This window comes from Mustela nivalis (assembly GCF_964662115.1).
Source record: "Mustela nivalis genome assembly, chromosome: 14".
Taxonomy (NCBI): Eukaryota; Metazoa; Chordata; class Mammalia; order Carnivora; family Mustelidae; genus Mustela; species Mustela nivalis.
In genome coordinates, this window is record NC_139033.1 from 87,790,902 (window position 1) to 87,815,488 (window position 24,587).

At 49.2% G+C, this 24,587-nt stretch overlaps 1 protein-coding gene and 2 long non-coding RNA genes across 3 annotated transcripts; 2 read left to right on the forward strand and 1 right to left on the reverse strand.

Annotated features, from left to right (window-relative positions):
- Window positions 1–55: 55 nt before the first annotated feature.
- Window positions 56–15,075, reverse strand: TCN2 (transcobalamin 2). The gene is made up of 9 exons (XM_082698131.1): window positions 14,623–15,075; window positions 10,585–10,777; window positions 9,717–9,886; window positions 8,557–8,718; window positions 7,281–7,453; window positions 6,962–7,148; window positions 5,960–6,125; window positions 3,534–3,649; window positions 56–637 (listed from the first exon to the last, which is right to left on the reverse strand). The coding sequence occupies exons 1-9, from the start codon at window positions 14,684–14,686 to the stop codon at window positions 576–578; spliced, it is 1,293 nt and encodes a 430-aa protein (XP_082554257.1). The 5' UTR covers window positions 14,687–15,075; the 3' UTR covers window positions 56–575.
- Window positions 10,786–14,658, forward strand: LOC309847592. The gene is made up of 2 exons (XR_014302512.1): window positions 10,786–12,196; window positions 13,009–14,658. It is a non-coding gene; the product is annotated as an uncharacterized lncRNA (long non-coding RNA).
- LOC309847586 lies at window positions 14,819–23,841 on the forward strand. The gene is made up of 2 exons (XR_014302505.1): window positions 14,819–14,896; window positions 23,448–23,841. It is a non-coding gene; the product is annotated as an uncharacterized lncRNA (long non-coding RNA).
- Window positions 23,842–24,587: the final 746 nt, after the last annotated feature.

Genomic DNA, 24,587 nt, shown 5'->3' on the forward strand with positions numbered 1-24,587 from the left:
CTGTGCTCCAGCCCCCTGGTACTCAGTTTTGAGCTTGAGGCATCGGGACACCAGGGCAGGTGCACAATCAACACTTTAATCATTCCAGAGACAGGCTTTGAGCAGCTCTGCAGCGCCCCCCAGCGGCCACTCTGCCATCCTGAAGGCCGGAGTACAGAGCAGGGATCAGGGCCGCAGCCCCCAGGGCCAGAGAGGTCTCCTCGCAGGACCCCAGTCCCAGAGGGGGCAGTACTCACGACACCAGTGGCCGGTGACTTCTCCTCCTTGTGTTGAGGAGGCTGAGCTGCTTTAGACCCCTTCCGACCAGGAGCAGGCCTTCGGGGGATGCCAGTGGGGCCAGGAGGGGCCAGACGCCCCCAGACAGCTCCCCAGGGAAGGTGCGTGGTTCCCTGATTCAGGGTGGGGGATGGCTGAGGACCTTGGCAAGGGTGGTGGCTGAGTAATCCAGGGGACACTGCTCCAAGTACACGTGAGGTAGCAGCAGGGCTGGGCGTGCGCCTGTTACTTCGATGTCTGGAGGGCAGGCGGAGGCCCCCGGAGGTAGGCCAGGCTGCTGGGGTGGGTGAGCCCAGGGACTACCAGCTGACCAGCCTCAGCTCGATGGTTTGTCCATCCTTGGGGGTATAGTCAGCAATGCCTGCAGAAACAGGTTGAGCATTGGCGGGGGAGGGTTAGCAGGACAGAGAATCCTACCCCCCTACCACCACCTCTTCTTATGGACAAGCGCCCTGAGGCTAGGGTGTATGAGATCTACTGAGGGCTTGGTGGTGGGAAAGTGGGAGCTGTCCAGAGCCAGTCTGGAAACTGAAATCAGCTGTGACCTCAGGGCTCCTGAGGCCCCCCAAGTTCATTTTACAGTGGGGGAGCCTGCCAGGCAGAGGGGTTGGGACAGCATTCTGGATAACCAGCATGGGGCCAAAGGAACCAGAGAACCCTGACAACACCTGATAGACAGGGTCACTGTCTTCAGGGTCTCTTGAGGGGCCATCAGGAAGGGAGATTTGCTCAGTGTGGTCTGGAAGGACAACCAAGATCACGAGTGAAGTCTGCTGGAGCCAGCCTCTGCCCACTAGAGACAGTCAAGGCCCCAGCATGGCATCTGGGGACAAGCCCCAGCTCTGTTCTCATCAGCGGTGTGACTTTGGGCAAGTTATTTCACCTTTGGGAGTGCTGGCATTCCCATTACTGTAGTCATTTCAGAAATGGGCTTGCCGCAGGTTACACCCTCCAGCCCAGGCTTTATCAGTAATAGAAGCCAGATCTGGGGTCTCCATCTGCCTCCTCTTTACTTCTCAATCTGTTCAGAAGCAGGCAGGGAAAGAATGGCTTTTCTTGGGCTCCCTCAGAAAGGCCCACATTCTGGAAGGCATTTGACCCAATGCCTGGCACTCAGTAGGTGCCCAGCAGAAGCTCTGGGTAGCAAGAGCAAGGACAGATGACCCTTCAGAATCTGTCTGGTGACCGGGCTAATGCACAAGGATGCTCACGACTGCTTGAACTGTAGGAGTTAAAACTCTAACTATCCAGCAGGAATGGAGAACCGCAGCCTCCCCATCTCACTCCATGCCCCACTGCAGAACCCAGTGCTGAGGCAGGCCCTGCCTGGCCCACACCAGTTGTGTGGCAATCCTTGTTCTCCAGCTGATGGCAAGCGCGCAGCCCAGGCCATCTCCTAACAACAAGGATGGGTCCAGGAATGTGCCCGTGTCCCAATTCCACCTTTGTCTGCTTGGGGCAAAGTTTTAAAAGGGAGCTGCCCTGGGAAAATGCAAGAACGGTGAGGAGGCCAACAAAAAGAGGAGTACGGAGTCCCGGGAAACAGGGCTGGAGTCCAGGTTATACCAGCCCCGAAGTCCTCGTTCCCTCTCGACTCTGGACACTTGAGCTAGTGGAGATCATAGAGTGGAAGCCAGTCTGCATCGTTTCCTGTTACCTGCAGCCCCAAATACCCTTGCGAGTGATATATTCTACATGGTATTCCAAAGGATGGGGAAGATCTACATGTAACAGCACAGAGGTCTACAATATGTTAAGAATGAGAAAAATAAGTTGCAGGGTGCCTGGCCAGCTCAATCGGTAGAGCAGGTGACTCTTGATCTCACGGTTGTGAGTTCGAGTCCCACACTGGGCACAGAACTTACCTTATTATTACATTTTTCTTTTACTAAAGCGATAGAAGTTTATTAAGTTTATTAAGTGAAAATAAAGAAAAAGGTCTTAAGACAGAGAGGGGTCCCAACAGGGTTGCCCTAGAGCTTTCTTTAAAAAATAAATAAATAAATAGGGGCTACTAGGTGGCTCAGTTATTAAGCGTCTGCCTTCAGCTCAGGTCATGATCCCAGGGTTCTGGGATTAAGTGTCCTTGCTCAACGGGGAGCCTGCTTCTCCCTCTCTTCCCACCTCCTGCTCTCTCTTGCCATCTCTGTTTCTCTCTCTCAAATAAATAAATAAAATATTTTAATAAAATAACAAGTAAATAAATAAAATATTTGTTTAAAAAAAGAAAAAAAATTTTTTTAAGTTGGAAAACAGGGGTGCCTGGATGGCTCAGTGGGTTAAAGCCTCTGCCTTCGGCTCAGGTCATGATCCCAGGGTCCTGGGATCGAGTCCCGCATCATGCTCTCTGCTCAGCAGGGAACCTGCTTCCCTTCCTCTCTCTGCCTGCCTCTCTGCCTACCTGTGATCTCTGTCTGTCAAATAAATAAAAATAAAATCTTTAAAAAAAATAAATAAAGTTGCAAAACAGTATACAGAGCTGCCAACCCAGTATGCTCACATTAGCTGCACATGGCTACTGTGCATTTGAAGTCTTAGAACAAAAAAAGCATGCAAAAATGCCATTCATAATTTTACATTGATTATATATCTTGGAATAATAGTATCTTGTATAATTTGCTTAAATGAGATGTATCCTTAATATTAGTGTCACCACATAGAAAATTTGTAATTACACACATGCCTCGCACTTACTTTCTGTTGGATGGCATTGCTACAGAGCATGGCTCCATTTTTCTGAAAAATATTACTTTTATTTATTTATTTATTTATTTGAGAGAGCGAGAGCGAGAGCGAGCGAGAGAGGGGACACAAGCAGGGGGAGTGGGTGAGGGAGCAGACTGCCCACTGAGCAGGGAGCATGGTGTGGGACTCAATTCCAGGACCCTGGGATTAGGACCTGAGCTGAAGACAGACACTTAACAACTGAGCCACCCAGGTGCCCCAAAACATACATATTTAAAAAATTAGCTGGAAGAAAACATACCAACAGTTAAAAGAAGCGATTTCTGGGGAGCAAATGATAGGTGGTTTCAATTTTCCTCTTTTTTGCCTGGTTTCCTAGAGTTGCAACAATAACTTACATAAACATTCTTAAGCATTCAGTTCAGTAACTTAGAAACCACTTCACACATCAGTTATCTTCTGAGGCGGAGGCCCAGAAAGGCTCAGGGGAAAGCCGAAGTGATCCAGGGAAGCCTCGAGGCAACAAGGCCAAAGGGGGGCAATGTCCAGAGGTGGCGGGCCACCAGACTCACCTTCTAGCAGCGGGGTGTTGGGGGCTTGGAGGAGCTGCCAGAACTCGCGTTCCCCAGCTTCTTTCCCCATCACAGAAGTCAGGAAGGGGCCTGACAAGGAGTTCCGTGTTTCATACCTACCAAAGGGAGAGGCAGAGGGAGAAGAGGTGACTTTTGCTTCCACTGACCCAAGGACAGAAGCGGAACTATCCCCACCAGGGAAGTCCTGGTCTTTCCTTTCCAGGTCACGGGCCTCACCTCTGCCCCTCTTCTGCTGCCCCCTGACGCTGCCCGCTCTGGGGACTTCATCCCTGCACACTAACCAGGACCATGGCCTCTAGGAAGGGACACCTGTTATGTGACTGGCTCGGCAGCTGCCCCCTCTCTGGAAGCTGGCATTGCAGAGGTGAGGAGCAGAAGCCATTAGCACCACATACAATATGCCAATGCCCAATGAGAGAGGGCAAAGCCAGTGTGCAGAGAAGCAGAAGGTGTGGGGCAGAGACACCTGGTGGTGGCAGTGGGTCTCTGCTTTTGGAAGGTTCTGTGGCTCAGGAGCACTCCCCTCTTCTTGTGGCTGGGGGGCTCAGTCTTCTCTCCGATTCTACACACCTCATGCTCCCCGTTACCAGAGAGGACTGGAGTTAGGTTTCTGGCCTTGGCAACCAAGAGACTCCTTATTCACACCATCCGCCCCCTGAGCTCCTCATCTCCAGCCGTGCATTTCTCCAAACCACGTGGACACAGCTGCCAGAGGGGTCCTCTTAAAAGCCTGTGGGTCACGTTCTTCCTCTCCGCAAAAGGCTTATCAATGGTTCTGTCTTAGAGATGGAGGGTTTTTATATTCTTAAGAGACAGAAAACCACTCAAGGTGACTTCGTCCAAGGGAAAGTGTTGTTTGAGGGGGTGTCACAAAGCAGCCCCCATCGCCATCATTCCCTCCCTCTGTGGGTCCACATGGCTGCTTGGAGCACGTCTGTTTCTCTCTCTCTCTCCTCTCTTTCTCCCTGGATCTCTCTTTCTGCAGTCCAGCTCTCTCGGCCGGGCATTCATATGCCTCCAGACATAACCTTCCTGCCTGGCCTCTGCACCCAGGAAAGGCACCCATCTTCACTGACTCTGTCCACTCTGTCCCTGATTGGTATCCTTGTTGTTTCAAGGTCTGCTGGACAGCAGCCTGCCAAGGTGCTATGTGTGCGGCTGCCTGGGGCTGTGTGGGCCCCTGTAAGGGCTGCAGTATGTGCTGCAGGCTGCTGGGAAGAGAACTGAGGCGGGCTTAGTAGTGAATGGAGTGTTCGGGGCCAGGGAAGGTCCTATGAAGTCACAGCTGCCGGGTCAAACTCAGGCTTGACGGTAACTCGGGTCAAGCAGCTGAGAGCATCGGGCTCCTCCCACGCCTGGCTTTGTACCCCTGCTCCTCAGCGAACAGTCCTTATTTGAATGTTATTCTTTGTACACTTTATATCTGATTTGCAAAGTCATTTATGGTTTATAGATGTCTGGAGCCAGAAAGAGAAGGGACTTTTAACAGCAAACATGATAGTATGCATCTAAGTCATAGTATAACAGAAATAACCCAGGGTCTGGAAGAATATTTGTTCTTTAAGGGGGGGGGGGGGTCTTTGTATATCTCAGGCCTGACATTCCCTGGCCCAGACAACCTCCAGGCACCAGCTGTGGGCCCTCCCTAACTGCAGAGTGTTGTCCTTTGGGAACTCCACATGGGCAGAGAAATTGGGGCTCACAGAAACTAAGGCATATCTTTCTAGAAGAGAAGAATCTGGGTGACCTGGTAGAAGGCACTCAACTCCTCTAGTTCCGATTCCCCATTGGTAACACAAGAATCCCATCCATGTTATTCAGGCATGGGCATGAGAGCAGCACTCCAGAACTGCCTGGCCCCAGACTTGTCATATCTTGTCAGGGTGAGAGGCAAGTTTAAGGATGTTGCCCAACCTCCACATATTAGAGGACTCGTCCTGGGTACTTCATCACAGGAATGAGGCCAAGATCTCTGATGAGAAAAATTCTGATTCTTTCAAAAGCTAACCTGTGTTGAGCTTACTAAGTGCAGGGGGCCACGTCCTCTATGTGCACTAATTCCCAAATTCCTTGCATGGCCCTGCAAGGAGCAAGGCACGGCTGGTGTTCTCACTGGGTGACAGGTCAATAACGAACTGGTCCCAGGTCCCGAGTGGGAGAGTGATGGAGCTGGGAGTGCAGTGTGGATGTTCTACCCCCAGAGAATGTTCTCAAAGCCATTGACAAAGCTGGCCTGCAGCTGCCAGTTTCCACTACAGCCCAGGCCATTCAGGAGTGGAGAAGGGGAAAGCAGAGCCTGGCCCAGCCCCTCTCCTGGGGAACCTCCTCTTCCATCCCCATCCCATCCGCGTCCTGTTTCAGGGATGTGGGGGTGAGGACTGGGAGGTGGGGGGGGGGGGTCTCACGTGAATCCTGTGAGTTCCTGGGCCTTCTTAAGGACATCTTCCAAGGAGGACCCAGCAGGGACAGAGATGCGGTATCTATATGGTTGCAAGGCATGGGGGACCTTCAGCATGACACTGATGAGCTCTTGGGTCTGTGAAGGGGTCTCCACAGCTGGCTGTAATAGGACTATGCCAGGGAGAGAGGAAGGGGTAGCTGGTGTGAGGGCAGGGGGTCAGGTGTTAGTCCTCCTTTCTTCCCTCAAAGACACTGTGGCCCATTTCAGCCAGCATCCCCGCTAGTTCCCAGCCCAGCCTCCCCTGTCTTTAACCTCCATGTCCCCTGGCTGCCCAAGGTTGGGCCCCTTATTGGTATTTTTGCCTCCAGTACTCCCTTCCCACCTATCTGCCACACAGCACCCCAGAGGGCTCTTTCTAGAACATGCATCTGTTCCTATCACCTCTGTCCCAGTTACCTCTGAGGGTCTCCCCTCCTCTTCATTCTCCTGCCTGCAGCTCCGGCTCATTCTCCCAGAGCCCACTCTCTAGTAGGACCCACCCCCAAAATTTCAGCCTTTTATACCTCGGCACCTTTGTTCCTGCTGTCCCCTCTCTGCCCTGCCCTTGCTACTGCTCTTCTCCACTGGAAAATCCCACTCACCAACTTTCTCCCAGATGAAACCCTGATTCCGGCTGCAAATTGCGACTCATTAGGATGTACCAGTGCTACCCAAAATGTGTCCCTCCCCATTCATCCACTCAAACATTTCTGGCCTGGGGATCACACAGGGGGCTGCGGATTTATGGCCCACCCAGAGCTCTCTCTTTGGTATCTCTCCCCCTACACTGTGGCTTTCTGAAAGCTCTGACTGCACCTTCACTGCCAGTGTGTCCCACGTGGACCATCAAACCCCTGCTGACTCAGCAAACCAGGACTAGGCAACCTCCCTTCCCCGGGACCTGCACACTTCGGGGAACACTCGGCACACTGAAAAGAACAGGGCTCCCGTCGGAAGGCCCAGCTACCTCTTGGTGCCTCGCAGTCTGGAGAGATGAGATCCACATAGCTCTTGCCATTCAGGACAGGAAGCAGTTGGGAAATTATGAGAACATTCTTGAAGGCCCCATCCTGCATACTGGCCAACAGAGCAGCCCTTGCCTTGAGGCATGCCCTGCCCAGTTTCTCTCCAGGCATGGAGGAGTTCATCAGTAACTAGTGACAGAATGGGGAAGAGAAGGAGGAGGCAGGTCAGCTGGCACTGAGGAGCCAGATCTCCCAGTCCCTGACCAAGCCACCGCCCACTGAACACCAGACTGGACTCTGGCCCCAAGCTCTCTTTCCTACCTGCAGCGCCAGAGGGGTGCTGTAGACATTTCCAAAGTGGCCTTCAGAGGTCTGTGCCTTGAGGATCTTCTGTCGTACTGTACTAATGGCCTGGGTGATCCGGTGTCTCTGATTGGGATTGAGGTTAGATTGCTCCAGACAGGTGAAGGCCAAGCCTGCCATGGCCACTGTGTCTGCAATGGACAGAGCCAATAAGGGTCAGTCTAGGCAAGGCCCTGGGGCAATGGGCTGCCATCAGAGGCTTGAAGAAGGGGCACGGTCAGATCAGCGTTTTAGGAAATTTTCACCAGCAAGGGGGACCAACGGAGCCCAGTTTGTCCAGAACTTTCCCAGTTTGGCCACTGTTAAGTTCAGTGTCCTGGGATGCCCCTTAGTTCCAGGAAAACAAGAATGGTTGCTCACCCTACCCCCATCTACTGTTTAGGGGTTAGAGGTTAGGAAGAGAGCCCAGAGAAGGGAGGCTCAAGAGGACTTTATCCTACACCACTCATTCCCAAACCTACCTGCACATTGGAATCATCAGGGAAGTTTGGAACAGATTGATGGCTAGGTCCACACCCAGGTGATCTGATTTCATAGGCCCAGGGAGCTGCCTGGGCCCTGGAGGGTTTGAAGCACCACCCCCCACAAAAGTCCTGCCCCCACCCTAAGCTGATTTACTGGGTCCACAGTGGTTCTTCTATAAGCCTCAAGCAGAGCAAGTCCTCTGTGGCCTTCTCTCTGAGGCACCACCTCACCCTTTCAACCTACTCCAACCAAACCCAGCCTATGCGAGGCACACACACTCACAGACCGCCTGACCTACAAGAGACCCTGAATCACAATGACAAGAAAGGGCACTGGAGGCTCCAGGTAACACACTGAGGTAGCAGTTCCACAATCCAGGTCTCAGGCTTCCTAGCTTATATGAGGACAAGATCATAGCTATGTATCCAGAACTTTCTCCATGCCAGGCACCATGACAACTGCTTGACTTATAAGGCGTCTTCTATCAGGATACTGCTGGGAGGTTATTTACAGGAGAAACCCAAACAGAAAGGCCAGCTGACTTGACCCAGGGTGGCCTACAATAAGTGTGTGACAGAGCTGGGGTCCGGGTCCCAGGCCTGCTCCAACACTGGCTCATGACCACCACACCACACACACGAGCCCTCCCTCATAAAGGACTCCTTTGTCCCAAGGAAAGGTGAGCACAGGGCAGGGGGAGGCAGCCCTCAGTTGGGGCTGGGGGATGGCGGAGTGCCAGCCCGGCTTTAGTGGGGCCTCGCCCACTCACCCACAGACAGGCGGTCCTGTTGGAGGTGCTGGTCATGTTCCACGGCATAAAGGAGCTTGCCCACCACGCTGTCATGGAGCCGCTTCTGGTGGACACACAGGGCCAGGATGCCCAGGCCATACTGGTAGTAGCTGGTGCGGGGGTGGCCCTTGTGATTGGACCCTGGGAGAGTGGAGACCATGGGGCAGGGGCTTCGTGCCAGGCCTGAGGAGTGGCCACTCTGCCCCCTCCCAGCAACCAGCCCAGCCAGCACATAGGACCCCACTGCCCACACTTCCCAACCCCCTCCTTTGGGTCACGGGACCCTTCATTCTTCATTCCCTCAACCCATTCTTGCTAAGGGTCCACTCTGCGTCAGGTGCTGTGCTGCTCAGACAGGTGACCAAGCCAGCGGTGACCAGCCAGGTCTCCAACCGTAACAACCTGCACCCACGGCAGCATGATTAGAACTGAAATGTGGACCAAGGGCTCTGGGGCCACACAGTAGAGGTCTTTGAGGAGCTGGGGCATCAGGGCAGGGTTCTCTAAGAGGCAATGATGCTGACCAGATCGGGGTGGGGAGGAGGAGCTAAGGTGGAGCAGGAAACTAGAAGCGGAAGGATATCTTCTGGAAAGAGAGAACATATACGAAGACCCTGATCTGAAAGCTGAGAAATCAGCATGACTAAAGCCAGAAAGGCAGGGGAGTGAGCCAGGAAGTGGGCCCACAGGTCCTGAAGAGGAGAAAAGGGCAGGCGGATGGGCCCAAAGACAGCAGTGAGCTGCCTATGCAGGGTTTGAGCAGCTAACGAGATCAAATTTATATTTCAAATGCTTGCCCTGGCTGTTGTGTGCTGAGTTGAATCAGGTGGCAGGACAGTTAGCAGAGAGAGGCTGAGGAGCAAGCAGGATGGAGGCCATGCAGTCGTCCCAGAGGCAGTCAGTCAGTCCAGTTGTGGTGGCTGAACAGAACTTGCCAACAGAGTGCATGTGGGGTACAGGAAAGGCTCAATCAAGGCTCGATCAAGGGTGACTGCAGCAGGCCCAAGCCTCTAGGTGGAGAGTGAGACAGGCAGAGCAGAAGGTATGAAATGAGGCCAAAGTTCTGACTTAGATGCTTCCCCAGAGAATGTGATCTGATGAGGGCCCCCCTCCACACTTGGCAGGCCATGTCCTCTCACCAATGGCCCTCTTCTCGTCCTCCAGGAACCGCTTCAGCTGGGAGACCAGCCTATCCCCCTTGCGGCCTCCAACGAACTCACAGTTAGCCCTGAGAGCCATCAGGTAGAGGGCCAGCTGGCCCATGGAGGGCTTGGCCTGGTTGTCACTGCTGTCATCATCGACGGCAAGCCTAGGACAAAGCCAGTAAACAAAACTTCTGTAAGAAAATGCCACCATGGTAAGCCTGGGTTGGAGCACCCCAGGAACATCATAAAGTGAAAAGAATCCTAAGAATTAGGAATTTTGCTAGAACTACCAAAAGTAGACGGAGTCAGCTCTGCATGTCGTAAGATGCATGCCATACATATTTCATGAAGATAAAAAATTAGACTCAAGGACAAGCCCCAAGGGCTCTGACGTCCAAATGACCTATGGTTGCCCCCACCATTCTGATCACACTTTGCCCATACAGTCTTCCCTCTCTTCCCCCTCCCTGCCCTGTGTCCACTGTCTGAGAGGGAGTCCAAGCAGGAGCTGCTTCGTGGTGTTCCCAATCCTTCATCTCTCATTGAAACACCCACACTGAGCCTCAGAAGGCCTCCCATCAATGCCCCCTGGAAAGGGAGCACAGAGTTAGACGCTGCTAGATCCTGCTTCTGGGCTTGAGTGGGGGTTGGGGTTGAGGGCACAGACTGTGGTCATGGATCAGTGATGTCTGTCTCCAGTCTAGTCAAGCCAACCCCATTCTACAGATGGAGAAAGTGCCAAAGGAGACAAAAGTTGCCCAAAGTCTCCCAACAAAGCAGTGGGAGCCCAAACCAGAAGGCAGGTAACCCTTAGGAGGTAGAGCAAGGCATGGGGAAAGGAGAAGAAAGTGAACAGCGATACCCCAGGAGCCTCTGCTGGTAGTTGAGCTTGAGAATGTGCAGATAGAAGGCCTCCCTGGCCCCCGCCTGCAGGCTGGAGAGGCGTAGGCCCACGTAGATACTGGGGTTGAGGTGCTCCAGGGAGAGCCAGTTCATCCAGGGCAAGAGGCGCTGGCCCAGCCTCTCCACCAGCTTGCTGTCCACCTCTGGTACTTCTTAGGAAAGAGAACAGGCCAAGTGAGGTTGTAGGACCAGGCCTTCGGAAAGGAACTGCTTTTACCTTACCAGAGCCTTCTCTAGGGAATAAACCTCTCTACTCCACCTCCATCTGGCACAGGTAATACTTGTATGGGAAAAGGTGGCAGGTAAACAGGGGAAAGCAGGTATCCCAAAAGAGCAGTTGAAATGGGTCAGGGAGAGTTGGTGGGCTGAGGGCAGAGAAAGCTGGTACCAGGCAACCACTCTGCCATGAGGAGTAACAGAGAGCGGGGCCCAAGCCTCATGCTGTATCCCAAGCCCTGTACCCGACCTCCTCCTCATGCCAGCCCTGTGGCATCCGTACTGTCATCATCGTTCTGCACAAAAGAGGAAACAGCCATTCAAAGTCATGTTGTGTCTTACATAGGCTGCAGAGCGAAAGATGAACCTTCCTGCAAAGCCAGTTCTTCAGTGCTCTGACAAATCCATTTACAAAAACTGCAACCCACACACAGAACACATTACACACCCAATTTCAAAATACCGCAGGCTGGGGCGCACGGGTGGCTCAGTCAGTTAAGCCTTGTTCTCTTGATTTCAGCTCAGGTCATGATCTCAGGATCCAGGGATTAAGCCCCGCAAGGGCAGGGGGGCGTCCCCACTCAGTGGGGAGTCTGCTTGAGGATTCTCCCCCCCTTTTCTTCTCCTCCACCCACCCTCTAAAATAAATAAATCTTTAAAAAACAAACACACAAAAAAAACAAACAAAAAACCCATTCTATGCTGCCCATGGCTAACCAGGGCTGTCTGGTGAGCTTCCTCTGCACAGATCTCAAAATAATACTTTTCCTGCCATGTCTGTAGGTGCAGAGGACCTGAGTCCGAAGAGTGAGTCGGTAGAAAGCCAACCATTCTCTGTGTGCTTTGGGGTTTGCCTGAAACTGAATCACGAAAAACGTGGGGAAGCGGAAGCCTCAGGGGCATCTCCCAGCCCCAGCTGACCCTGCCTGCCTCCCTTCAGGAAGGAACCTGAGCACTGTGGGTGGCCTGGGAGGCACTTTGGACTTTCCCCCATTTACTGCCTCCCAGTTATCTGCAGAGATCCAGTTGCCTCCGCTGTGGCTGTGCTATGTCCCAGGATGCCAGGCAGACTGCCCCTCCCAGGGCATTGAGCCCTGGAACTGCCACCAGAGCTCTTCACCTGTGCAAGGACCAGGGTTCTTCTCATAACTGGCCCATCCCTCTTGGCTTGCGTCCCACCATCTTTTTTTTTTTCTTTCTTTTTTTTTTTTTTTTTTGAATAAGTAATCTCTATGTCCAGTGTGGGGCTCAAACTCATGACCCTGAGATCTAGAGTCGTCATGCTCTGCGGACAGAGCCAGCCAGGCGCCCCTACAGGTCTCACCATCTTATGCCTGTTTTTCCAAAAGTCACAGGTATTTGCTGCTATCTGTGAAGGGGCTAGAGGGGGTGGAGGTTGGGGACAGGGGTTGCTTTTCTTTCCTTTCTCTTTCTCAGTACTTTTCTGGGACTGCCTCCCATTTCTGTAGGCATTTTTCCCTCTCTGTCTGGATGTGTCTCATTCTCTACCTCTTTCAGCCTGTCCTTCTGGTCATCTGTCTCTCTCTTTCCCTCTCCCTTTTCTTCAGACTGGTAGGAGAGCCTCACCCCAACCCAGGCTCTGCCCTCCAGCAAGTGAGTCAGTCCTGGGATTAGAAGTGATAAGAAGAGGAACCAGAGCTATAAAGAGAGGCTCATAACCACAATTCACCCTCCTTAAAAGGAAAATTCACCTCTGTCATTAAAGTGGCCCAGGGCGATCTCCTTCCCATGGAGCCTCTTGCACACCAGGCCATGCAGCTCTGCCAGCTGACTAGCCTTGACATTCCGAAGCAGAGGAGCCCACCCTGGGCAAGCAGTAGTGCAGCTTTCTTGTCAATTTCACAACGGCAGAGCTTTGAACCATAAAGTTTGAGATCCTCCACACCACATCAAGGAGGAAGACAGGGAAGCATTCTCAGCCCATTTTGCAGGAGAGGGAATGAGGCCTGGGCAGCTAAGTGGCTCAGCTGTAGGGGGCTGCACCTGTGCAAGGACCAGGGTCCAGGGCTTCTGTCAGGTCTATGGGCCAACTACTTTAGTAGCTCATGCCCAGTGAGGTCCGGGTCCCAGGTCTCCCCTGGGGACTGTTTGGACGGGAACCAAGAGCCAAGGGCTGAGGGGTCTGTTTGCACTTAATGGAATACAGGTTGTAAGCTCCTGGTGCCCAGAGAAGACCATGACCTGGAGTTCGGAGAACAGAGTCCAGCAAAGCCCTGGACTTTGGCAGGTCACCTGATTCCCCCAACCTTTGATTGACTCGTCTGTCATCTGAAACTGCCTCTCAACTTCTCCAAAGACACCAGGACCCAGGGAGGGAAAGCATATTGCACATAAGGTTGGGGGCAGAATACAAGGAGGGAAGGAAGGTGGGTAGCCCCAGAGCACAGAGGCTTCCCTGCCTGCCTTCTTCTTTCTCCCTATTTCCAGTGCACAAATAGCCCAGGCCTGCGTTCAGACTCCCAGACGGATCCCAACAGGCCCCTGGGGATGCTGGGACACAGAGCCGAAGCAGTCAGGTTCCTGTGTGTGCAATGTAACACAAATGTCTTGCCATGATCTGCCCCCATGCCTCTCTCAGACTCGTCTCTATTAAGGGTGCCTGCATACTTACTTCCCTCTGCCTGGGATGCCCCCTACTCCTTTTCTTTTCAGCTCCTTTTCCTTCTCTGGGTCTCAATACCCCCTGTCGTGCCTGGTCCTTGGAGAGCCTTCCCTCAACTCTCTCCCTCAATCAGTGGCCCCCAGCTCTCTACCTCCAAGCCTGGTTCGCTTCCTTTTGCACTCCCCGCAGCCCCAAACACAGCACAGATTTGCTTCCTGACTTCTTTTAACTGTCCCCTTTACTAGAACAGATGCACTAGGAAGACAGGGATGGGACTGGTCTCTCTCTATTCCTTCCCCAAAGCCCAGCGCTGCACTGGCTAGGAGAAGTCTCAGTCAATGCATGTTGAATGAATAAATAAACTAATGACTTTAATGGGAGCAGTTTTGTCTGGTGGGCTGTCAGACATATAGAGCTGACCCTCTAACAATGTGTGTTTGAACTATGTGGGTCTATACGTGAATTTTTCTTGATATAGTACAGAACTTTAAATGTATTTTTTTTTTTTGAAGATTTTGTTTATTTATTTGAGAGAGAGAGAAAGAGACAGCAGAAGCAGGGCAAGGGGTAGAAGGAGAAGCAGACAACCTGCTGAGCAGGGAGCCTGGACATGGGGCTCTGGGCCTCATTCCAGAATGCTGGGATAGAGACCCGAGCAGAAGGCAGACGCTGAACCGACTGAGCCTCCCAGATGTCCCAAATCTACTCTTTTCCTGGTGATCTCCTCAACAACATTTTCCTTTTTTTTTTTTTTAAGCTGACTTTACCACAAGAATACAGGATATAATACACATAACATACAAAATATGTGTTGTTTATCTTATTAGTAAAGCTTCCAGTCAACAGTAGGATATTAGTAGTTCGTTAAGTTTCTGGGGAGTCAAAAGACACACACGGATTCTGGGCTGCATGGAGGGTCGGCAGCCCTAACCCACCTTGTTCGAGGGTCAACCATAATTAATCTCAATACAGGGTGTCAAACACTGAGGTCCAGCTAAGTCCCAACTGCTGTGGAAGCCCAAAGGGGCAGATAAACTGTACCGTCCCACACATCCAAGCCTCAGTTTCTCCAGCTACATACTGAGGGGTTTGGACAAGGCGGTCCTCCCTCCTAAGGCCCCAGGAGGAAAGAGGCACAGGGTAGATCTGGTTACTTACCGCAGACATCAGCGAGAGCCCCCAGGCCCCCAAGTAGGAAGAGGAGGGCCCCAAGATGCCTCATGGCAGGAGCGTATAGGTGAACAGACTCCTGGAGCTGGTCTTGCACAGCTGGTCACTGCTCAGAAAGAGGCCGCTTCCTGTCACTGATTAATCCCCTCCACGCCCTCAGCAGGACGCTGCTAAATCAGCAGAGAGAAAGGGGAAAAGATCTGTAGCTGAATTGAAAGCGAGGCCAAAGAACAGAGGAAGGAAGGGCAGTGTTTTCCTGGAGGTAAGGAGTGGGGGTGGGGGCAGACAAATAGGAATGGTGTAAGACATCCCGAGGCCAGCCACATTCCGTCCCCGCTGCCTAAGAGCACTGGGCAGGCACAGAGGGCCTAACATGTGATCTGCCCAAATCTGTCCACCTGCGCCGGCACGGAAGCCTCCTCGCTGTTCCAGCGGTGGACAGACAGGGCTGGGGTGCCTACCTGGTGCCCACCCCCGCCCAAAAGGAATCCCTGGGAGGGCCCAACCAGGTCTGGCTCAGGGAGCGTAACTGAGCGCTGTGGCGGTCACGTGAGCGACTGCTGGCGTCAGCGGTTCTCGCCTGGCCTGCCCCGCTGTCAGGGGTGGGAGGGGTGGGAGCCAGACCAGACCGGCCGGTTTTCTCAACCAACCAGAAAGACAAAACAAAATGAGAAACAGTATTTAATCACTTGAGACACCAGAACCCTGGGTAGCAGGGCTGCTTGTTAGGACTAGGAAAATAATCTTAACAAAAACAAAACAAAACAAAAATCTCAGTAGAGGCGCCTGGGTAGCTCAGTCATTAAGCAGCTGCCTTCCCCTTAGGTCATGATCTCAGGATCGGGCTCCCCGCTCCCCAGCTTCTCCGCAGTCTCCCACTCCCCCTGCTTGTGTTCCTGCTCTCACTATCTCTGTCAAATAAATAAATAAATAAATAAATAAAATCGTTTTTTAAAAATCTCTGTAAGCAGAAGAGAGAAGGAAGGATTCCTCCTCTGCGTAACCTCACAGGAAAATCAACGTGCAAGAGTTAAGCCTAGCGGTCTGCGTGACCTTTCCAAACTCTCTTGAGTTTGAAATAGTTCTCTTGCATGAAATGGGAGGGTTGGACAAGCTCATTTTAACTAAGCGCTCTTTCAGCTCAAACTGTGAAAATGTTATCATCTGAAAACACCTCTAATCATTTACTCTAATGAGAATTTTATGGCAGTCATATTGTGGCTAACTGCCAAGATTCATTCTTTCAAGATAATCTGGTTTTGCGCCTGATTTACCACAAGTCAAGCTCCTCACATCGACAAATACAGATACACGCATCTGTTTACAGAAGTACTTTACAAGATACAATTAGATTGTCTGGCTGGAGAAGGCAAGGTGTGGCTCATGGGAGTGAGGTTCTGGGGAATGAAGGAGGTCAGCTGGAGGCCCAATTTCTGCAGATTCTCAGGTTTCGACCTCCAGGGGAGCCCCAGCAATTTGTGGGCAATGGAACTGCCTTGATCTGGCATAGGACTGCTTTGGCTCCTGCAACCCTGTCTGTGCCAGGTGGTGGTGATTGTGGTTCCTGCCGCCTCCAGGAGGGCAGTCTGGAGGAGGTGACCATGGTGGAGGGGTTCCCTATCCCCCAGCCTCTGGGAGAAGCAGCTTCCTCCAGGAGGGTGATCCTCTGATTCCCATGGACTCAAAGGCGCTGTGGCAACCCACCAGGGAAGAGGTGCATTTCCCATAGCTATCAGGAACAGAACAACTGGGGGCAATGCTGGGTTGTTTTAGGTAATATTGTCAGGAAAAGTAAAAAGGAAAGATGACTAAAATGTTTGGTTCAGGATTTCTATTTAGGGGTCTATACCAAGAAAGTGAAAATTAGCTTGGAATGAGCAAGTGAAAGTCTGCCAGTCAATGCATCAGGAAAGGTACTGATGAAGTCAGTTGCAATGTTAACAGACTACTTTTCCCGAGGTCATGTTACAGCTGTAAGTGTCCCGATAATCAGGTTCTTTGAGTGACTATTACTTTTTTTTTTTTTAGATTTTATTTATTTATTTGACAGACAGAGATCACAAGTAGGCAGAGAGGCAGACAGAGAGAGAGAGGAGGAAGCAGGCTCCCTGCGGAGCAGAGAGCCCGATATGGGACTCGATCCCAGGACCCTGGGATCATGACCTGAGCCAAAGGTACAGGCTTTAACCCACTGAGCCACCCAGGCGCCCCTGACTATTACTTTTTACTGAGACTTCTTTTTTCCCCCTAAAATCATAAATTTGCTGTTGGAAATCCTAATTGTAAGAAAGAAACATGTCTAGAGGACCTAAGTTACTTGGACACAGAGAAGACGCCTGAGGTCAGGAGTTTCCGAACTTAACATTATACACCTGTCTCTGTAGTTCCCAAGGGAAAAGGACTCTGGGTCCACTTTGCTGTCCAGATCTGAAGTCGACCCCTCTCACTCAGTACTGTAATGCGCTGAGCATAGCAAAGCACTCCTTGGTTTACATTTCACCTAACCCTAGTATCTAGCCAAATGCTTTAATAACCTTTCTATTTGTGTGGTCAGAGCCCCACAGTTGCTCTGCTCCACAGAGGAGCCTACAGATTCAAAACAGCTCCAAGGTTCTGTCTGAGAAGTTCTCTTGAGACCCGCCAGCAGGAATCCAGTGTGCTCCCTCCAGGGGTCCTGGTCAGGACAACCAGCCTTTGAGGAGGGAGGAAGGTTCAGGGGAAAGATGGAAAGGCTGTCCCAGGACAGGATTACTCAGACTGTCCGTGGCGTCCCTGCACTGCATAGATTAAGATAGCCTAATAATCTTGGGTCCTGTGCAAGGCTCTTTTCTCTTACTAAACTGGAATTCGGACCTTTAGAAATTGGAAACTCGGGGCGCCTGGGTGGCTCAGTGGATTAAGCCGCTGCCTTCGGCTCAGGTCATGATCTCAGGGTCCTGGGATCGGGTCCCGCATCGAGCTCTCTGCTCGGCAGGGAGCTTGCTTCCCTCTCTCTCTCTCTCTGGCTGCCTCTCTGTCTACTTGTGATTTCTCTCTGTCAAATAAATAAATCTTTAAAAAAAAAAAAAAGAAAAGAAATTGGAAACTCGCCTAGAGGACATTTTCCCCATAGCATTCTTTCATGGATTTTTTTTATGTGTTACTTTTCTTTTTTTAAGATTTTATTTATTTATTTCAGAGAGAGAGAGCACCAGAAGCGGTAGGGTCAGAGAGGGAAGCAGACTCCCTGTTGAGCAGGGAGCCCAATGTGGGACTTGACCGAGCCACTCAGCCACCCCTTCCTTGATTTTTTTTATATTTTAGAGTTTTCTGCATATAGATCCTACACATTTTTTTTTAATGTAGGCTCCACACCCAACGTGGACTTGATCTCACAACCCTGAGATGAAGAATTGCATGCTCCACTGACTGAGCCATTCAGGTGCCCCAATCCTATACATGTTTTGTTCAATTTACTGCTCACTTTGTTTTATTTCTCTGCCTTTTGGAATTCTTTGAGGCCTAGGTTTGAAATAGATTCTTAAAGAGCTATGGTTTCCTTCTGCCACATACTGAGATGGTTTTCCAAGCCTGTTTCTTAAAAATGGGACTGGAATACCATAGTCATAGGTTTCTTATTAGGATCTCATGAGGATGCTTATGAAATGCTTAGAAGTGTGGCTGTCATATGGTTCAAACTCATTCCATTTTAGCACTTGTTGATGACTAACTATCAAAATCCAGGAAAAAGGGCACTTGGGTGGCTCAGTGGATTAAGCATCTGCCTTCAACTCAGGTCATGATCCCAGGGTCCTGGGATTGAGCCCTGCATTGGGCTCCATGCTCAGCGGGAACCTGCTTCTCCCTCTCCCACTCCCCCTGCTTGTGTTCCTTCCTCTCTGTTTCTCTCTCTATCAAATAAATAAATAAAACCTTTAAAAAAATAAAAGAAATCAAGGAAGATCTAAACAAATGGAAAGATATTCTGTGTCCATCAACTGGAAGACTCAGTATTATTAAGATGTCACGATGACACAGATGTCATCATGATCTAGAGATTTAAATGACCCCCGTCAAAATCCCAGTAAGCTATTTTGTGTTGATAAAATGATTCTAAAGCTTCTGTGGAGAGGCAAAAGACCTAGAATAATCAACAAAATACTGAAAACAAACAAAGTTGGAGGAATGACACTACCTAATTTCAAGATTTACATAAAGGTACAGTCATCAAGATGGCGTAGAGGTCGTGAAAGAATCAACGGGTGGACCAATGGAACAGAATAGAAATGGGAAGAGAAATAGACCCACACAAAAATTGTCCACTGATATCTTGACAAAGGAGCAAAGGAAATTGACAAGGGAGAAAAGATAGTCATTTCAGCAAATGTGCTGGAACAATTGGATATCCATATGTGAAAAAAAAGTTTATTTAGACATATACCTTATACTTCTCATAAAAAATTGAGAACTGAATTACATACCAAGCTATAAAATTTAAAACTTCTGGAAGAGGTTATGACTTTTTAGAAGCAACATCAAAGTCATAGTCTGTGAAAGAAATAATTGATAAGCTGAACTTCACTAAAATTGAAAACTTCTGCTCTGCTGAGGACACAGTCAAAAACGAAAGGACGAATAAATAAAATAAAATAAATGAGAAGACAAGGGGCACCTGGATGGCTTAGTTGGTTAAGCATCTGCCTTTGGCTCAGTTCATGATCCCAGGACCCTGGGATCCGGCCCCACACTGGGCTCCCCACTCAGCAGGAAGCCTGCCTCTCTCTCACCCTCTGCCTGCCACTCCCTCTGCTTGTGTGCTCTATTTCTCCATATTTCTCTCTCTGTCAAATAAATAAATAAATCTTTAAAAAAAAATGAGAAGACAAGCCACTGACTGGGAGAAAATATTTAACAAAAGACATGATAAAAACTTATCCAGGGGCGCCTGGGTGGCTCAGTCGGTTAAGCCGCTGCCTTCAGCTCAGGTCATGATCAGGGTCCTGGGATCGAGCCCCTCATCGGGCTCCTTGCTCAGCGGGGAGCCTGCTTCTCTCTCTGCCTCTGCCTGCCTCTCTGCCTGCTTGTGATCTCTGTCTCTCTCTCTCTCTGTCAAATAAATAAATAAAACCTTAAAAAAAAAAACTTATCCAAAATACACAAAGAACTCTTAAAAGTCAACAATAAGAAAACAACCAACCCAATTTTAAAAATGGGCAGCAGACACTTGATCAAAGATGATATATAAATGGTAAATAAGCATATGAAAAGATGCTCCACATATGTCATTAGGAAATTGCAAAGTAAAACAACAATGATACCACTACACACTTATTAGAATAGTCAAAATCAGGGTAGTGTGTGGCTCAGTTGGTTGAGGGTCCCAACTCTTGATCTCAGCTCAGGTCTTGATCTCAGGGTTGTGAATCCAAGCCTCAGGGATTGATCTCAGGGTTGTGAATTCAAGTGTTGTTGAGTCGACACTGAGTGTGGAGCCTACTTTAATAAATAAATGAATAAATAAATAAAATTTTAGAAGATTTTAAAAAGGAGTGCCTGGGTGGCTTAATAGGCTAAGCATTAGACTCTTGATTTTGGCTCAGGTCATGCTCTCAGGATTGTGAGATTGAGCCCCATGCTGGACTCTATGCTGGACATGAAGTCTGCTTGGGATTCTCTCTCTCCCTTTCCCTCTGCTCCTCCCCCCATCACATGTGCACACTCTCCCTCTCTAAGAAAATAATGATAAATAAAATATAAATAAATGAATGAAAGAATGGTCAAACACCAGGACCCAGGTCAATAGCAATGACCATTCATTGTTTGTGGGAATCAATATAGGACAGTCACTTGGGAAGACAGTTGGGAAGTTTCTTGTAAGAAACATAGTCTTCCTATCAGATTCCACAATCATACTCCTAGCTATTTACCCAACTGGAGATCCACACAAAAACGTACATGTAAAAGTTTATAACAACATTCTTCATAATTACCAGAAACTGGAAGTAACCAAGATATTCTTTAATGGGTGAATGGATAAACAAATTCTGATACACCTCTCCTTCTGCCCTCCTCCCTCTCCCACTCCTCTCTCTCTCTGCCTCTTAACGAAGTAAGATCTTAAAAAAAAAAAAAAAAAAGGGAAATCAAGCCACAGAGACATGAATGAAACTTAAATGCATATTGATGAGTGAAGAAAGAAGTGAGTCTGAAAAGTATACTTACTATATGATTGTAATTTTTAAAAAAGATTTTATTTATTTATTTGACAGAGACAGACACAGCTGGAGAGGGAACATAAGCAGGGGGAGGGGGAGAGGGAGAAGCAGGTCTCCCACTGAGCATGGAGCCTGATGTCCAACTTGATCGAGGACCTGGGATCATGACCTGAGCCAAAGGCAGACACTTAACCAACAGAGAACATTTTTTTAAAAGTTTTATCTATTTATCTATTCGACAGAGAGAGAGAGAGATACAATGAGACAGGGAACACAAGCAGTGGGAGTGGGAGAGGGAGAACTAGGCTCCCCACAGAGCAGGGAGCCCAATGGCGGGCTCGATCCCAGGACCCCGGGATCATGACCTGAGCCAAAGGCAGATGCTTAACAACTGGGCCAACCAGGTGCCCCAACAGGGGACATTTTTTTAGCATCGTAAAACTATTCTGTATTATAGTTATATGGTGGATACATAATACTATGTATTTGTTGAGACTTATAGAACCTTACAATACACAGAGTGAATTTAATGCGTGCAAATTTTATAAAAATCATTGATGAAATCCCAGGATAGAATCCAGAATGTGACAAGCAACCTAATATGTATTACTAATATATAAAAACAACCAAACGGGTGGAGGAAAGGATGTTTACTTAAAAATTTTTGAAAATGAGTGGGATCTGGAAGATAACGGCAAAAGAGGGTGCCTGGGTGGCTCAGTCAGTTAACCATCTGCCTTCGGCTCAAGTCACAACACCATAGTCCTGGGATTGAGCTCCATGTTGGGCTCCCTGCTCACTGAGGAGCCTGCTTCTCCCTCTGCCTGCTGCTCCCCCCTTGTGTGTTCTCTCTCTCTGTCAAATAAATAAAACTTTTAAAAAAAGAAAAAAAAGGATAATGGCAAAAGGATTTGCACGTAAGCACTGTTCTCAAAATTGTATATCATGAAGGTATGAGTTAATGCTGATACTACTAGACATGTGTGCTGGAGTTGAACAATTAAGTAAATGGATGGTAGATTAAGGAAGGCAAGTTTCTCACAGCTGAAATGGGAATTTACAGATAAGCAAGGGGAAGCTAGAATGATCCATTGATAATGGATTAGAGCTGGGGACATCACTATGAACTAATGTTTAGCTTAATGTACAAAGGTGGTGACATAGTGATATAAATAAATGATGAATGATTCACAGATAATGTGTGTATACAACAGAACAGTATTGTAAAAATTGGTAGAAGGAAACCTTATTTACAATGGTGTGGAGAGGCCAGCAGGAGGAGCACTCATGCCTACCACTTGTCCTCAGTTGCAGACCCATCAAGAACTTGTATGTGGATACTATACTCTCCCACCAGGAAGAAGGAAGATTTCCTCCTGCCCTGGCAAACACCTAGCCAATGAGAAACAGTCACAGCTCAGCCAATGAGAAGCCACTATACTTAACACTCCCAGTCTACTCCAATGAACTATTTGTTTACAACAGCTCTTCCAAAGCCCCCTTTTCTTTACAAAAAAGTATCCCGCTCTTGGGGCCCCTGGGTGGTTCTGTGGGTTAGGGCTCTGCCTTCGCCTCAGGTCATGGGCATGGGCATGGGCATGATCCCTAGGATGGAGCCCAGGGATCAAACCCTGCATCGGGCTCTTTGTTCAGCAGGGAACCTGCTTCACCCCACCTCTCTGCCTACTTGTGATCTAATACATAAATAAAATCTTAAAAAAAAAAAAAAAAATCCCTCTCATTTGTTTTCCTGGCTCGCCTGTGGGCTTGCTGTAGTTTGCCTCTCCTGCATTGCAGATCTCAGCTATTCTCAAATAAACCGTCCTTTTTTTTTTTTCTTAAGATTTTGTTTATGTATTTGTCAGAGAGAGAATTAGGGAGAGGGCACAAGTCGGGGGAATGGCAGGCAGAGGGAGAAGCAGGCTCCCCGCTGAGCAAGGACAGGATGTGGGACTTCATCCCAGGACCTGGGGATCAAGACCTAAGCTGAAGGCAGATGCTCAACTTACTGAGCCACCCATGTGCCCCACCGAATAAACCCATCCTTTGATGGTAAGATAATAGGCACTTTGCAGGTTAACAGTGTACACACATTTTTTGATTTCAGCTAGAAGCAAAGACACCACAGTAGCAATAAGATTACCTAGTGCCCAGATTTTGGTTTATACCACCCTCCACAAGAGAGACTAGGGCTTCCTAGAAAAATGACTGATTCTAGGACTGGGGCAAGAAATATACAGGGTGAACCTGGAACATCTTAATAGCGCCAGAAAGTAAAAAGTGTGTATATGAGTGCACATAAACACACACACACACACACACACACACACACACACACACACACACTGATGTATATGCCAAAGGGATATGGAAGCCAACGAAAAGAACCCCCTACTGGATGTAAGGTTTTACAGGCGAGATACACATGACACCAGGCGAGATAGGCGCAAGGCAAGGTTTATTAAAGGGGCCCTCTGGCGAGGTTCCGTGACTGGGGAGAGGAGAGTCGGGGAAGTCACGCCGGGGAGGGGGTCCAGTGGGTCTTTTATTTGGGTTAAGATAGGTTCACAGCCATATTAGGTAAGGTATTCAGTCCTGATGTTCCTGTTTCCTGCATAGGTGTTGGTTTACTTATGGTGACGTGTCCTCGGCAGACTCCTTCGTCCTTGCGGTGAGAGAGTCATGGGTTAAGGAAGAGGGAGACTTGGAAAATGACCGCCCAACAGCCATTTTTATTGTTCCTCCTGCATTCCCGGAGGCGCCGACCCAACAATGGCCAAAGCTAAAACAATTTGAGCAATAAAGAAGTATTAGAATATAACCCAAAGAGGGGCACCTGGGGGGCTCCATGGGTTAGAGCCTCTGCCTTTGGCTCAGGTCTTGATCCAAGGATCCCGGGATAGAGCCCAACATTGGACTCTTTGCTTGGTGGGGAGCTGGCCCCCCCCCCCTCTGCCTGCCTCTCTGCCTACTTGTGATCTCTGTCAAATAAATAAATAAAATCTTTAAAAAATATATAACCCAAAGAAAAACAGTATTATTGAGTTCATACTGATGTAAATAAATGATTGAATAAAAAAAAATAAGTGGTGCCATAGACTGAATGTTTATGTCTCCTCAAAACTCTGTATTGAAACTTAATCCCCAAATGGTATTTGGAAGTGGGGCCTTTGAGGGGTGATTAGCAGCCCTCATAAATGGGATTAGTCCCCTTATGAAAAAGATGCCAGGGAGCCCCTTACTCCTTCACCCACGTGAGAACACAGTGAAAAGACAATTATCTATAAACCAGAAAGCAGGTCCTCACCAGATACCAAATATGCTGGCACTTTGGTCAGGGACCTTCCAGCTTCCAGAAATGTGGGAAATAAATTTCTGTTGTTTACAAGCCACCTAGTCTATACTATTTTGTGATAGTTGCCCGAACAGACCAAGATAAATAGTCAAATATTCTTTGCAGAAGAATCCCAAATAATGTGTGTAGATACTCTGTTCTCATGGAGGGGAAGCATAACTTCCCACTCCCTAAGTATGGGACTTCCTTCCAAAGAGTAAAACATGGAAGGGGGGTGGGAGAAAGAGCAACTTCCTCAGCCAAAACTGCCTCAGCCAAATGGTCAAAGTCAACATTAACAGTGATAGATCATATTGGTAGAACATACCCTTGATATGATGTGATAAAAATGGCACTTTTCCTCTGGGGTCTTCCCCCCACCATCCGCAATTTAACCATGAAAAAAATTCCAAACTCCAAAGTAG

What these genes read in the sequence shown, in the direction of transcription:
- TCN2 (XM_082698131.1), bottom strand. Translation starts at nt 14,686, where the DNA reads ATGAGGCATCTTGGGGCCCTCCTCTTCCTACTTGGGGGCCTGGGGGCT. An exon ending in GCACCCCTCTGGCGCTGCAG is followed by an intron (nt 7,149 to 7,280) that starts GTAGGAAAGAGA and finishes TTCTGTCACTAG; the next exon opens with TTACTGATGAACTCCTCCAT. An exon ending in CAACACCCCGCTGCTAGAAG is followed by an intron (nt 638 to 3,533) that starts GTGAGTCTGGTG and finishes CTGTTTCTGCAG; the next exon opens with GCATTGCTGACTATACCCCC.